Source organism: Amphiura filiformis, chromosome 5 (assembly GCF_039555335.1).
Source record: "Amphiura filiformis chromosome 5, Afil_fr2py, whole genome shotgun sequence".
In the NCBI taxonomy this organism is placed as follows: Eukaryota; Metazoa; Echinodermata; class Ophiuroidea; order Amphilepidida; family Amphiuridae; genus Amphiura; species Amphiura filiformis.
In genome coordinates this window covers 44,609,225-44,623,939 of record NC_092632.1, presented here as the reverse complement: position 1 = coordinate 44,623,939, position 14,715 = coordinate 44,609,225, and the positions used below count along the sequence as shown (strand labels likewise).

General features: G+C 35.2%; 1 protein-coding gene across 1 annotated transcript in view; it reads left to right on the top strand.

Moving 5' to 3' along the window:
• LOC140152224 (TOG array regulator of axonemal microtubules protein 1-like) overlaps nucleotides 1-14,715 on the top strand; it is a 102,305-nt gene that overhangs the window by 28,466 nt on the left and 59,124 nt on the right. The window contains exons 2-3 of the mRNA XM_072174526.1: nucleotides 4,045-4,204; nucleotides 6,261-6,398. Coding sequence (XP_072030627.1) covers nucleotides 4,045-4,204; nucleotides 6,261-6,398 — 298 coding nt within the window. The remainder of the gene's footprint in view (nucleotides 1-4,044; nucleotides 4,205-6,260; nucleotides 6,399-14,715) is intronic.

Genomic DNA, 14,715 nt, shown 5'->3' with positions numbered 1-14,715 from the left:
AAATGAGGGAAACCACTATTTGATCAATAAATCAATAACTACTTGTCTTGAGGCACTGAAATTCCAGTGTAGTAACTGGATTCCTTGCCCCTATATACATAACTTTGGTTACCAATGTGTTATTAGTTTTTGAGAAAAATGCAAAACTAGTCACAAATTTATCAAGGGGTGTAGTACCCCCTTAAAAGTACAAATTCTGAAAACAACAAACGTGAGACGTGCAGAGAGCGCAAGACTAAGGATGTGTGCACACTATGTGGCTTTTAGCTACGTACTTAAAGAAAATTATAAATAGATGAGATTGCTAAGTTTAGTCTTTCAAACCGGAAGAAATGCCAACTGGCTGTTGCTTCTGGTTGCGCAATGCAATTATTAATTTAAATCAAGTAACAATAAAAAGGTCTCAAATTATGAAGCATAATATAAATGTTGTATTCAATGTATTGTTTCTTGTGGTCACGCGTTTAGTATCATGCTTTTTACAATCTATATTTTTTCAGGCTTGGTTATTAATATGGATGGTACATTTATGTACAAACCATTGGCAAAAAACATTTCCATTCCTTGTTAATTTACTGCCTGCCACTATTAAAAGAGTCAAGCTTCATTTACTCCTAACAATAGGAAGTATTGTTTTGACCTGGCATGATAAGAGCAGACCTAAAATGAGGATTTTACTAATGAGATATTACATTGGACAGGTAGGCAATATTAACAGCCATTGAATAGAGGAAATGTTTCTCAGAAAATCTAGGTTTTTCGCATCAATTCAATAACAGGGTCAGGATCGTTTTTGCTTTTGCCAGTGCACAAGATGCATATTTGTATACATCGTGGAAACCAGTAAGTGGAAAACATGTGTCAAGGACAGATGATTTGATCCTGCGGCAAATGCCGATATTTCTACAATTAGAAATTTCATTTCATTAGTTGCCAAGAAACTGGGCGGATACGCATGTAATATTGCATAGGTTTGTTGTTACAATGACAGATCTACGGTACGAGTTTGTCACGCAATGTTAGCAATGGTTCATTCTGTAAACTCATTGAAAGGATGCTGTTGTTCATCTTCAAAATGTCAGCATATTATGGATACTTCAATCAAAGTCTGTGCTACTTTACCGGATATATCAGGATTAAGTTTTCTATCTGGAATTATCTGTTCTTGGGAATTGCTTGGAATGAGTCTTTGTGGAATAACTGTTACTAGAGAATAGTAAGCATCTGCAGAGCTGTGAACACAGTGTATGTTTATACAGATGGTGCAGGTGGAAAGTATGCAGGGTGATTTTCAACTTGGATTGTGGAAAAGGAGAGCATCGGCTCCATGGGGATCTGATCAATCACATCTTCCATCACTTGTGAGTCTCTTTAGAAGTCCAAATTTTAAATCATAGAAAGTTAGGCACATACCCAGTATGTATGAAAGGAGTTGGTCATAGTCATACTTAGTATTCACTTTTGTTTCACACACATGCCAGTCTGACACGCACATACACATATCACTAGGTCCTTTCCGAGGGCACCAAACTTGCAAGTGTGTCCTGGAATTGGCGATGTGTTGCCAAAATATGATGGGTGTGTTTAACGCATAGTCCTCAAAAGAATAGAGCAGGAAGCCCGCAGGTATGTGTGTGTATGACTCAAGACCATGTATATGATATGATTGCATATGGTATCGTATATATAGTGGTGTATTACTTTTTAGGATACAGTTTAGGTCTTCGGGCGGAAGGTGTACGTACATTGTATGTCCTCAGGAAAACTGATACAAGTGCCTTCAAATTATTAAAGGTAGAGTAAAACCAACATCCATCCACAATGGATGCTCAGCCAGTCAGCCACCCCATATAAGTACATACTATGTATTAGTATTAGATCTGGTGGGGAAGAAAAAAATTTCCCCTTCCCTGTCCCAATGGCAGTACATGTAGGGTCAGTGACTGAAAGTAAATATATTATTCAACTGATTTGTGAAGATAAAATTTCCATATGCTGAACGTATTTGAAGTGGAAGATCAAAAAAATGAAAGTGACATCTGTAACATTAAGATTGGAAAAATAGTCATGCATGTCAGATTTTAACTAATCAACCTCTGAAAGTAATATGTGTAATATAACACCTTAGAAACGTTGAAAGGCCATTAGTATAATTGTGAATGAAATATCTGTAAATGGAAGTTCAATTCACACAAAATGTTAACCTACCAACACCTGTATTATTCATTATAAAGCATTACATCACACAACATTTTACACTAAAAACAAAGCTTTACACACAAATAAACCGTGTGGGACATTAAGTTATTCTGTATCGTATGTACCTTCTTAACCTTCGTATTTGAAATAGGTTCAGTGGCCTGTTGAAACGCAAAAATGCGTATACATCCCAAATCTGTTCATCAATCACATGTAGCATCTGGTTGCAAGCATTTACCCCATGTCATGCATAATGCACAACGAGAAGGCGTACTGTCTTGGGACCCGACTTCAGGGGCTTGACTACAAAACGATGACAACAACCGTGCATTATAACGATTCAAAGTAATAAAAATAGAGGAGTGCATTGAAGCGACCAATATAGTTCTTGCATTAACCACAGGACACTATTATATTTTTTAACCGTGTCATTTTTGATTGGGATGATGGTTATTGAGGTTTCCTCTTGCTTTGATTCAAACAGACCCTAAGGCGGTTACACGATTCAGCCTGTTCTAATCCTCATTAGAGTCTTAAAACAGCAAAGTGTTTTTACGTGTGGGAAATCAGGGTTGTCAGCGAAGATGAAGATGGTTGGGGGAGATGAATACAGGATATAGTCAATACCGCAGGAGTCAATAACACAAAAATCTTAGTATGTTGGGGGAATGAACTACATGTATAACTTAATTATGTTACAAAAAATTAGAAAATAAGCGATGGGATTTTTTGTTCTTACCATCGTCTATTGTGTCATAAAGGATAGGCAGGACAAATATTTGGAATACTCTATACAATAAAAACAAAAATTTTCATTCTTAGTTAAATTTTATGTTTTTTAACTAAAAACTATTTTATTTCACAAATACTAAGTTAGCATCCTGAAATCTCTCCTTATTCTAAATTGAACAAAACTTACGTATACTTTACACACACAATACGCATGCTACTGCTGCAACATACATTTGTAGTGTGTTTTGTGACTACACAGCCACTGTTTTCTGTCATCTCATAGACAACACCCAGGTAATCAAATTTAATGCTTACAAGCTAAACCACACCTAAAGAAGGAAACTTCTTGACCTACAGGAAACTTGACCAGGAATGTTGGATAAATATTGTAAAAGATTTCCCTGAAACTGACATTAAAAAGAATGACAGATATTCTGCAGAAATTAAAAACTTTCAGAAAGATAGGAATGAAAATGATTGTGCATGCATTTGGCAGATAAACAAACTGTGCATCTAGCCCTGGGATGCTACATACATGTATGTGTGTTATTATTGGAAGCAGTAGAATAACTTAGCTGATAATAAGTGAAAAATAATTGCATGATTCCGTAAGATGAGCCATAATCAAAATATTTTGTCACCCCTCTCTTATTAATGATGTTAAAAACATATTATACTAAGCCATTGTGCATTTGGGGGTACACCCCTGTTCTTTTGCTTTTTTTTTATTTTTAGAACTTCATAATTTGTTCTGTTTTGTTATGGTCGTGCAAACATGTTTTCTTTTTCACTTTTGGTTTGTTTTTATGTTTGTGCAAACTTATCATTTAATGAGTTGTCTTTATTAATGTTTTTATTTACTCTTGAAAAATTTACTAAAACGCATCCAATCATCACTAATCAACTTACCAAATTTCAATATTACACTGAAAGTAAATTCCACAAGGCTGAAGATGAGTAGAGGAAAATATGAGCTGAAGACTGCTATTGCTATGAAAGCAAATATCTCTCTCTCCTCATGTGTGGAGAGTGAACTACTCTTTAGTATTCCAGTGCTATATTTCTTCCTATCAATCATATGATTAATGTTTATTTTGTTGTCTTTTGAAACAGAATCAGAAGCTGAGACGAGATGCTGAGAGGCAACCTCCACTCAAGGCACGCCCAATGTGGGACGCTGAAGATGTATGGGAGCACAACACTAATGGCAGGGGGGCACAAAGACGAGCCAAAAGTCTTCAGAGTATCGAAAAGCAGGAATCTGCTAATGAAAGTATGTACAAGTGTTCAGATATGCCCAATTTTTTTTAATTTGCTGTTTGGTTTTATTGCAGCTAAAATTGTCTGCGTAAAGTAAGTTTGTACCCTTTGTTGGTATGAACCCCGGTATGAACTCAAACAAATGTAAGAATGTAGCTCTAGTCTTACAGGGTACCAATTTTGGGAGATAATAAATTGGATGAATTACGATTCTAAATAACGATTTTGAATTATTGAGAAGTGAGAGGGGCTATATATGCTTCACCCTGGCAGGGTGTATGTCCTGCCAGGGAAAAGCATACACTATGGTCCATATTACACTGAAAGTGAGTTCCTCAAGGCTGAAAGTATGGACCACAATGGCCTCATCCCAATGGCATAGTTCAATAATCTCAATTAAACTTATAATAGGACAAAATTTGACCTCAAGTTAAAGAGTATGAGTTTTTGTACCCAAAGTTTCAAAGGTCATTCAATGAATGTACAAATGTATTAGGGTTAAAGAAGTGCACCCTGATAGATGAGCATGTTATGGCTCCTAGTGATACAGGCCCTCTCACTTCTAATAATTATAAACTTGACCACTGAAACACTTGAGGGAAAGATAATCATTATTTGCCTAAATCGCCATGGTAAATCATGAGTCGGTGAAATGGCAAGTGGTATAATCTCTCGACTGGAAATCTATAGCCTGGATCGATTCCCACTGGTTAATTTTTTTTCCTCACTAACAATGTAGTGTATTATGGTTTTGGTACAAAATTACAACAATGGCAAGTATTCACATGACTCAGTAGTCAGTACAGTTTTTGAGAGATTTCTTGCTTTGGTAATTATGAAGTATGAACACAATTATTGTTTTGAAAATCAACTGTGCTATTGTGTTTTGCGAGGGCTTATTTCATTATGAAAGAATTTGATTGTGATCGGGAATGTTATGCTGAATACATTGCAGAGAACAAGTAGGTTTTGTGGTTTCATAAATCAAGTGAAGATATCGCTATAGTCCCATATCATCCAGTTTAATAACAGAAACCTTTCATTCTGAGTTATTAGGATGTAATTGCTTGCTATTGATAGTATAGTTGACAATGCCATAGCCAATATAGCCAGGTAGGAAGTAGGAAATGCAATAAAGTCATATATGTCAACTTTGATTGGCGATCCAGGCATGTTTTATTAGAGAGGGCACTAGTTGAAAAGACTAAAATGAACAAAAAAAAAAAAAAAAAAGAGCCTATACTTTGCCATGAAAACAATGACATGAAATGCAAAAAACAGGGATAGAAATGATGGCCCATTTCCTGATAGCCATCCAGGCTATTCAGCCATATTTTCTGATAGCTCAGGAGGAAATTCAATAGTCCTGAGAATAGACATTGTAATTTGTAAAATTAATTGAACCAATCGTCCACTGAGTAGATCTATTCAATTATCAGTGAGTAATAATTTGCCCAATTCAATACATACTTTTTGTCTAACCTAGATACCTCTAACAGTAAACAGTAAAATTTTGTAAAAAACATGGAAAAGGATACTGATTTTAGATTTAAAAGCTTACCACTATTATACTGATGTCACATAGCGCACATAAATCAGCGCTGCTATTTTACGACACATAAAAACTTGCTCGATGATATCTGACTCTTGTCAATTGTCATGCATGTGGACACAAGGCAGCAAGTATCAATAGCCCGACTGGCTACCTGGACGTAAAACCTAATAGCCTGACGGAAATTTGAATAGCCATGGCTATCGGGCTATCGCTTATTTTGACCCCTGAAAAAAAATTCATTCCCTGTATGATTTAGAACAGTCTGAAAACATTTGATTGCAGTTTGGTATATTTCTTTCTCAGAAATTTATATTTACAGATCATACTTGCTTTTTAAATTTCATTATTCATCAATATCACAATGTGTATTATATAACATTTTATTGTTTCCACAAAATTATTTTCCATGAAGCAGGTGATCTTGATCTTATCCATTCATTTTTTTACAGAAATTCATTTTTCCTATAAGTGCAATGTGAATAACATGTTTGCTATTCCATGTTTTCTATTTTAGCTGGAGGTGGCTCTTACCGCCAGATTCACCTTGACAAACTGAAACGTGCCTCAATCGCAACGTATCCAGGTAGACGACCGAGCCCCTCTGAAGAGCCTTACTCGGGAAGTTACAGTGCACCTAATACTCAAAGAGGAGGTATGTTTTAATATTAATGTCATTCTCTGCCTCCATGATAAAAGGACATATCTTAGTTTTACTGTAATAACGTCATACTCTCTTATGTCTTGGCTTATAAGGTTTTAAATGTTGCGATCAAACACATGTAAAAAAGATGTACCCAATATAGGTTTATTCGGAATATACTCTCTTCTTTCATAGTTTGTTTTAATGATATGCGAACTACTTCAAAAGAAAGTACCTCTTGTATTTTATATATTGATTACACCTTTTTAACCTGTAAATGTTCCAACACTACCATAAAGACAGTTTAATGTAGGCAAAGTAATGCACAATACATCCTTTAGTGTTAAAAAGAGCATCTGAGTTGCAAGTCAAGACAGTGCTGGAAGTGTAGAGAGGTATGTTCCCTTCTAGCATTGCTACATGGGACTGACAGCATTGGTAAGAGTTTGAAGTGTTTGATTAGTCTGAGGTTCCTAGGGGTGTATTATTTGATATGTACTAATGCTAAGGCAAGTCTATGTTACCCGGGAGATGCAGACTAGTTTAATGCGTAAGTGTGCTTTAAAAGATTATGTATACATGTGACTTGAATTGTATTCCAATTTGTGACTGCATTCATGTATTATGCGAGAATGTACTTAATGCGTATGCACGTCATGCAGTGTTAAGATGGGGGGGAGGGAAAGTGATAATAAATGATGAAATATATGGCAATGGATTGACATTCAATTTGAGAACAGCATGTTCCATTCTTGAACATCTGTTTTGAAATGCTTATATATACAAAACATTACTTTTCAGTCTCTCCTGTTAATATAGTATTGTATGGTGTTTAAGATTCTGATATTATCAGGGATTGCTTAAGGGTACAGACAAAAGAAACTCTTTACCTATACACAAACTTTATGAAGTAGGGAGCATAATAAGAAGAAAATATTTAGATATATTTAGATTATAAAAAAGTCAGATTTTTGCATGTTTACATCCGACTGCTAACCATGTCATGCGCAGATAGTCATAAACATCCACACATTTTTTTTTTACATTTTCAAATTGGTAGAGATCACATTCACAAATTCCAGGAAAACATAATTTTCAACACTAAAATTGCTATTTCTGACTTTGTAAAGTTTTATTCAAAATTGGCACTATTAGCGTGATTAACTATTGGCGGAAGCCGTTTCGCATACTGATTTAGTGGCGTGAACCTTTATATTACATTTTATAAGCTGTAGCCATTAAAAATATTAATATTTGAACTACAATCTAATTAACTGGACTTAAAGTGAGTGGGATATTTTCAAATATTAATATTGTTTACTACCTGAATGAATGACAATCTTCACAAATGTAGCTATTAACAATTTTTAAATTGAAAAAAAAAAATGAAAACACAATTTCTAAATGCCACCATCAGCAAATCATTATTTCAAATTATATTATAAATTCTGTTCAATTTTCTAAAAATAAATAAAATATACTTATTAATGCAAATGAAATTGAGTGGAAGCAATACAATTCAGATACCACTGAGTAAAGAAAACAAATTAGAAAGCAAACCAAACATCCTCAAGTTGATGGAGTATAAGAAAGCTAAGTACATGTGTCTATTTTTAACTAAGATTTGTTTACCCACTCTTACTGGATCAACTAACTACTGGTCTTCATGCCTAATTCAATGGTAACAGGTTTAGTATTAGCATTGGTAGGATTCAATCTGGTTGCTAAGTCATAATGTGTTTCTAGAAATAGTTCTGGTTTAGATCTATTTTCTTACAATATGGATATGGGATTACCTGATTTTAAGTTGTGATAAGTTAAACCATAGTTAATATCTATAGATGTGATTTGGAGTAATATCATACATACAACATGTCGTTTGACTTCTGACTTGCATATCTGAAAGGAGAGAACCAAAATTCTGTATGTCAAATACCTTTTGCAAATTACGTATAGAAGTGCAAAAAACTATTCAAAACAGGTAAATTATCTTTTTGATTCTAGCATCAATGTCGATAACCAAATTATTTTCTGAAATTTGGCGTCACATTTCTTGTAATGCATCAGAACAGATTTTTTCAGTGGCGACACCACGGGGGAGGGATTCCCCCTGTCAGAACTCTTTCCCCCTGTTGCCCCCCAGTAAAAAACCCAAAATTACGAAAAATGTCCACTTTTTGCGCAAAATTTGTTGATTTTGCCCCCCTGAAAAAATTCCTGGTGCTGCCAGTAGATATTTTCTACCTGTATTCACTTTTTTTTGAGGATATATCTATTATTCATACATATTATTTGTAAGGGATCAAATTTAAATGCAGATACTGAGTGGTTACAGATATAATCTCACATAATAGGATAGTGGGGTCTTTCATCACTAGCCTTGCCGCCAAATATTCCTGACCATGCTCAAGCTTGCACACAAGAAACATAATAGATGTATTCAATCCACTACGTGTCACACAGGTCAATAAATGGCACATGCATCAAATTCAGACTGTCACAGGTTTTCGACACTAGGATAGCGAAATGTCAAATTGATGTGGACAGTGTTTATTGTTACTCGACCCTCTAATGAAATTCGGCAATCAAAGTAAGCATACGTGACTAGGTAAAGTAAATGGCCGGATGGATATGGGTGATAGTAGAACCGACGACGACGACCTGACCATGACTGACATGAAGAGTACCACTTGAGGGTTGTTTTGTTTTTGTTTTTCCGTTGAGCTGGGCAATTAGCATTCAAGTACCTGGGTTCACTAATGGTTGAAATTCAGGCTTTGAATGATGGAGAGTCAATACATTATACCTTTTGATGAATAACAACAGGGGGAATATGTGTACTGTAAATGTGACATACTTATTGGGGTTCATAGACATAAGGCTGACATCTGCATTTGCCAAATGAATGGCTTTCAAATGAACATAAAATTGAATATATTAATTCAAGTGGAAGGATATTATTAATTTGATGATGTTTTTGACTACTGCATGCTAAGAGTTTGAGTTTAGGACCGTAAGTTCTCAATACAGACTACTCTGAAATCATAAATATTTATGCGAACAAGTGGCCCAGTGCAATGTCTTACCACTAGTAAGACACTGCCCATTTCAGGTAACCTGCTCCTGTACTTTGCTATTTATAGGATGAGTAAAAATGAGAATCTGTCAATGATTACAGGTGAAGATTAATAGTCTGTAAACCTAGTTAATTGGTCAAATCAAATCCGTAGAAAATATAATTTTCATGCCTAATCAAGGATAAGAGTAACCACAATAACTGTGTTTGAGGGTGTGTCACTGCTTGCTTGCACACAAGACTTCAAATTAAACCGTGGACCTGCAAACGAGCACCATCCTCGGTTTGCGGAGGTCTGCAGCAGGTAGCAATTTCATGCCAAATGTATTTTAGAAGTGTACAATGTAAGTTTTCTATTGTGCATTAACACAGACCGCAGTTGGTAGACGTATTTTGAATGTATCAGACACAACTTTACAGTATACACACAAAATATCTGCCATTTTGGTCCTCGGTATGTTGATTAAATATGTTTCAGATGTCCTAGTTTTGATAGCGATACACAAGGTCCGCGATTGCCGGCGTAGGATGATAGGGATACCTGTGTGTGACACATGTTTGAAATCAAAGACAAGATAATTACTCGGATGGATGAGTAACTCACAATTCATGGTCAAGATTCAAAAGAGAACCTATCAAATTACCAATGCATATTAACTTGCTTGTCAAGTCTCTATTATTGAAAAAAAAAATCAGTGCATAAAATGCAGTTACACATGCTGACACATAAAAGCAGGCAGTTGCTGAACGTGATTGACCATATGGAACAAGAGAATTCATTTCCCATATTGCTATCTTGGGAGCATCTAATATCATCTTCATGATTGCATTCCAGTCTTAGTTTATTCTCTTGACAACTCATTTACTGATAGAAACTAGATATCGTTTCAGGATGTGCTATTATTAGGGATGCCCACTCTCAATACAGTTTCCACTAGAACGATTTTTCATTACTGTGTGCGTGCACTCACACACGTATTGTCTATGGAGAAACTGATCGATACAAGAAATCCCAGGCATGTTAAATGGCGTACATACTTGTTTTGATCCAAATGTAGGCCTATATCAGGGTGTTTCAAGAAATTCCTGATTCCACCAGAAAACATTCACCAAACTTTTTCCTGTTTGGTCAGTAAATAGAGAGGACCTTCCTGCATGAAGAGATCAACTTTTTTAATGAAAAATTTAATGAGATGAGAACTACAACAGGTTGAAGTGACACCATTCCGTGCATCAGGTGTTCAAACGCAATTATCTCCGAATTTGGAGTGAATCAGACAAGCAAACTTACATACTCATAAAATTTAACTATTTATGAAGACAAAATGTGTAGGATGTTAAGAAATTTAAGAATGTTTAAGCCAACCGCGGCCCATCTCAAATCATTCACTTCCCGTGCACTTCTCACTACCATGTCCATTTCATAGGGAGTATAAAAACCGGGGACCATCATGGCTTCCATGCACACAGTGTATTGCTCAATGTAGTAAAGATAACCTTTGAGTTGGATCAAATTTCTCAAAATTGGTAGTGATTAATGTTACCAAACTTATGCCATGATGAAATATAATAATTTTTGAAGATAAAATGTGCTGACCTTAAAAGATTGAACAATGTTTAAGACTACCGCTTTTCATTTGAAATAATGCACTTATTGTTCATCTCCTCTATGGAGATATTTTCCATGGCGGCCATCTATGATCATGCTTGAGGTTTCAACAAACAAACCATGGGTTTTGAGGTCTTATAGTTTTTGTTGTATGTCAACAAAATCGATTAAATTTTCAGGATGATCTTATTTTCATGTTGTTATAAGCAAATATAATGTTCCAGATAAGATAGTTAATAAATACATTAAGAAAAAGTACCTTAAAGTTGCACTTTCTGTTAGTATTCCTTTTTGGACTTTAACTTTTAACATGTTCTAGCAGCCCTATATAAAACCGTGACACTCGAAAGGCCATATCTCTGGAATGAAACGTCCGATTAAGATTATTTAAACGCCAAAATGGTTCTTTCATCAATTCCCATCCAATAAGTTAGGTCTGAATCAATTTAAAAGTACTTCAATTTTTAGTGGACATGCCTACTATTATATTAGGAACTTAAAGGGCCGTTTCTGGTGAATTTTTTAAGTTGTACTAAAAGAATGTTATGTTGATGAGAGCAATTAAGTACTTTCCCGGAATGTAGGTCATTATGTGAGGAAAACATTAGTTACCCAATTTATTATTCAATATTTTAACATCTAAACTAGTCATTAGGTAAGTTCATATTGCATTCCAAAAGACTTTTGAGCAATCTTGAGTACTTAAATACAGGAACCAGGATACTTCTGTACTGATTAAATGCAAATAAAGCTGTTTTAAATTTCCTTTTGGTGTATTGAACATTGCAAGATGATTTATTAACAGATTTAGCCTGAAAGAGGAACATTTGAAGCATCCTTAAGAATCATTTGATGATATTGACCTGGAGGTGGTGGTAGACCCAGATACATCCCATGTTTCTTAAACAGGACCTAGTTTGCATCTTAATTTATATCACTGTGCCATAGAAGTTTAGACAAAATAAAGAATATGATTAAACTTCAGATCTGGAGAGCTGTTCAAGACATTTGGCACATTTTGGACCATCCCAGAATAAGGGTTAGGACAAGTGTCAGGATTAGAATGAGACTTTAGGATTTGAGGAAAGAATATCTGCAAATGGAATGTTCACTACCATGAAACAAATCAATGGCACAATAGTCAGAGGGTACACTGTTGGCCACTTGGAAATTTGGAAAATCCTTCAAAGGGTGGGGGTTTAAACTTTGTTGGTAAAAAGGGTGGATTGATATAAAGGGTGGGAGTAAAATAAAAAGGGTGGGAGTGCCTGCTAGCTTACAATATATTTTCATTGAATGATAAAATCATCCTGGTTTCCATTAAAAATAAGTTCCAAACCACAAGAATAAGTGCCAAACCACTGCCAGCAAACCATATCGCAAGATAAAATTCCATTTGATGCATGTTTACCTCCTAGGTTCTCGTGTGCTGATAGGTGCAGAATTAGGCGTACTTGATTCACTTGAACCAAATTGCCTGTGACTTCATCAATGTATACAGATATGGGAAAAAGCAAAAAATGGTGGGGTCAGGAATTTTCAGTATAAAGGGTGCCTCAGTAAAAAGTGTGGGGGTCAGGAATTTTCAATATAAAGGGTGCCTCAATAAAAAGCATGGGGGTAAAATAAAAAGGGTGGGGGTCAACCCCCACTGCCAAGTATGGGGTAAATTTGCTCCCTGAAGGTGATGATTGCTATGTTGAGCCATGTTTATTGCATTTGGGTAAATTCCGTAGACTTAATTAATAAACAGACGGTGTCCAACTGGCAAAGTCCCAGTGCTTTGAATTTAATGCGGATCTCACATATGCATGATGGCTGATTGTTCTATCACCCATGTGTAACAACTTCCACATGGCATTGCGTGCCTTAGCGCTTATGCGACAGATATCAAGACTTCCTTTAAAAAGTATGCCGTAACAGGTGCAAAGTGAGCAAAATTCGTACATGTGGTTACTTTGGGAGTGATATTATGAACCAGTCCTCAAATGGGCTCAAATGTTCTGTACCAGTGTTTCATTTCCATTGCACATGAAAAGAGACTATACAGGTGGTTCTGCAGACTTTTTAATTTGTTGGTAAACGACTCATTAAATTTTTTAATCCATCTGTCATTAACATAGGGCTATGTAGCAAACCTTGCTTGATGTTGGGATGTGTTGAACAAAAATTAGGATTTGGGAATGGGGATAGCTCAAAAAAAGTAAGCAAATCAAAATGTTGAATAGATATAATTTGAAGCTCTGATAAATTAATGAATCTGACAAATTAGGTATAAGCTATTTTGATGTGAATATTAAAATGACATTTATTGAGTGAGTGCGACATTATTTTTTTTTCCAGATACATGTTTCTATAGTACATGTACAGCACCAGTGAATAAGAAATGCATGAACATGCAAAAAAATATTAAAAGGCATTCAAAAGGAACATTGATAGATGTGGTTTGGTTTTGAGAGAGGCTGTGCTCAATTTGCTGCTGTGCAATTCAATGAAGCCAACAAAGCTGACACATGTTTTATGAATGACCTTGATATTACATGCAGTTAATTAGTTATAAAGCTACATTTAACCTTGAATTGTAATGTACCCGGTAAATGAAATGAGACATTAATAGCTTTATTCCAAACATGAACATGTTATGAGAATCAGGTGTTATGAATCAGGTGTAAAAAGCGCAGAAAAACAAATTTTGATAGCAAACGTTTTTGCAATTTTGATAATTTTCTGACGTACTTGATGGTGTAAGTAATGATTATTGCTTACATTATTTAATGTATTCAAATGACATTGTTGTAGTGTTATTTCAGTATCAGTCAATGTTTTCATTGTTTGCAATCAGTATACATTGAAACTAATGACTTGTAAGAGAGAATAAATGGTTACATGGAAATGTGCTATCTTCAGTAGATGACAATATATTTTGAATATATTTAGCATTGATTTTGTGTCTTCAGGTTGGCTTCATGAATATCCTTTGTTTTTATTGACATATATTTCTTTGGTGGGGATGGGTTGGAAAACTTTTTTGAAGGAAAGTGAATCCAGCAAATTTTGCAACAGAATAAGCTTAATGTGCACAAAGCTTACAAAAATGTTTGCCATATTAAAGTTTAACTGGTGAAATATGGTGCAAAAGTGGAACAAATTCGCACAAAGAGCACAAAAAATAGCACTTTTTAAAGGCTCTAATGGCCAAATATGAGATTAATTTGGTCAGAAATCCACATACTGGCATTATCAACATGGGGGGAAGGACCATCCCCCTTATCAAAATATTAGGGGATACGTCCCCTCTCCTGGAATCTAAGCCTATGTTTGCTTTCTTTCTTGTTTTTTTTTAGCAAATTATATGACTTTGAATTTATGCTATCTACTGTAGATACCAGTTTTAGACAATGTCTAGTTTGAATACACAGTGTTGCTTAAAAAGGCTCATCAGAGCAGATATTCCTTCAACCATTAATTTAGCTCCAAAACTGGATTGCCCACTTTTGATCATTTATAAAACAACATGTATGCCAAGTTTTATTTAATGCTATCTTCAGTAGATGATGTTTTTAACTTCCATTATATAAGGCTATCTTTCTGAGACACCAATGAGTGACAGCAACATACATGTTCATGTAGGACTGTAATCCTAT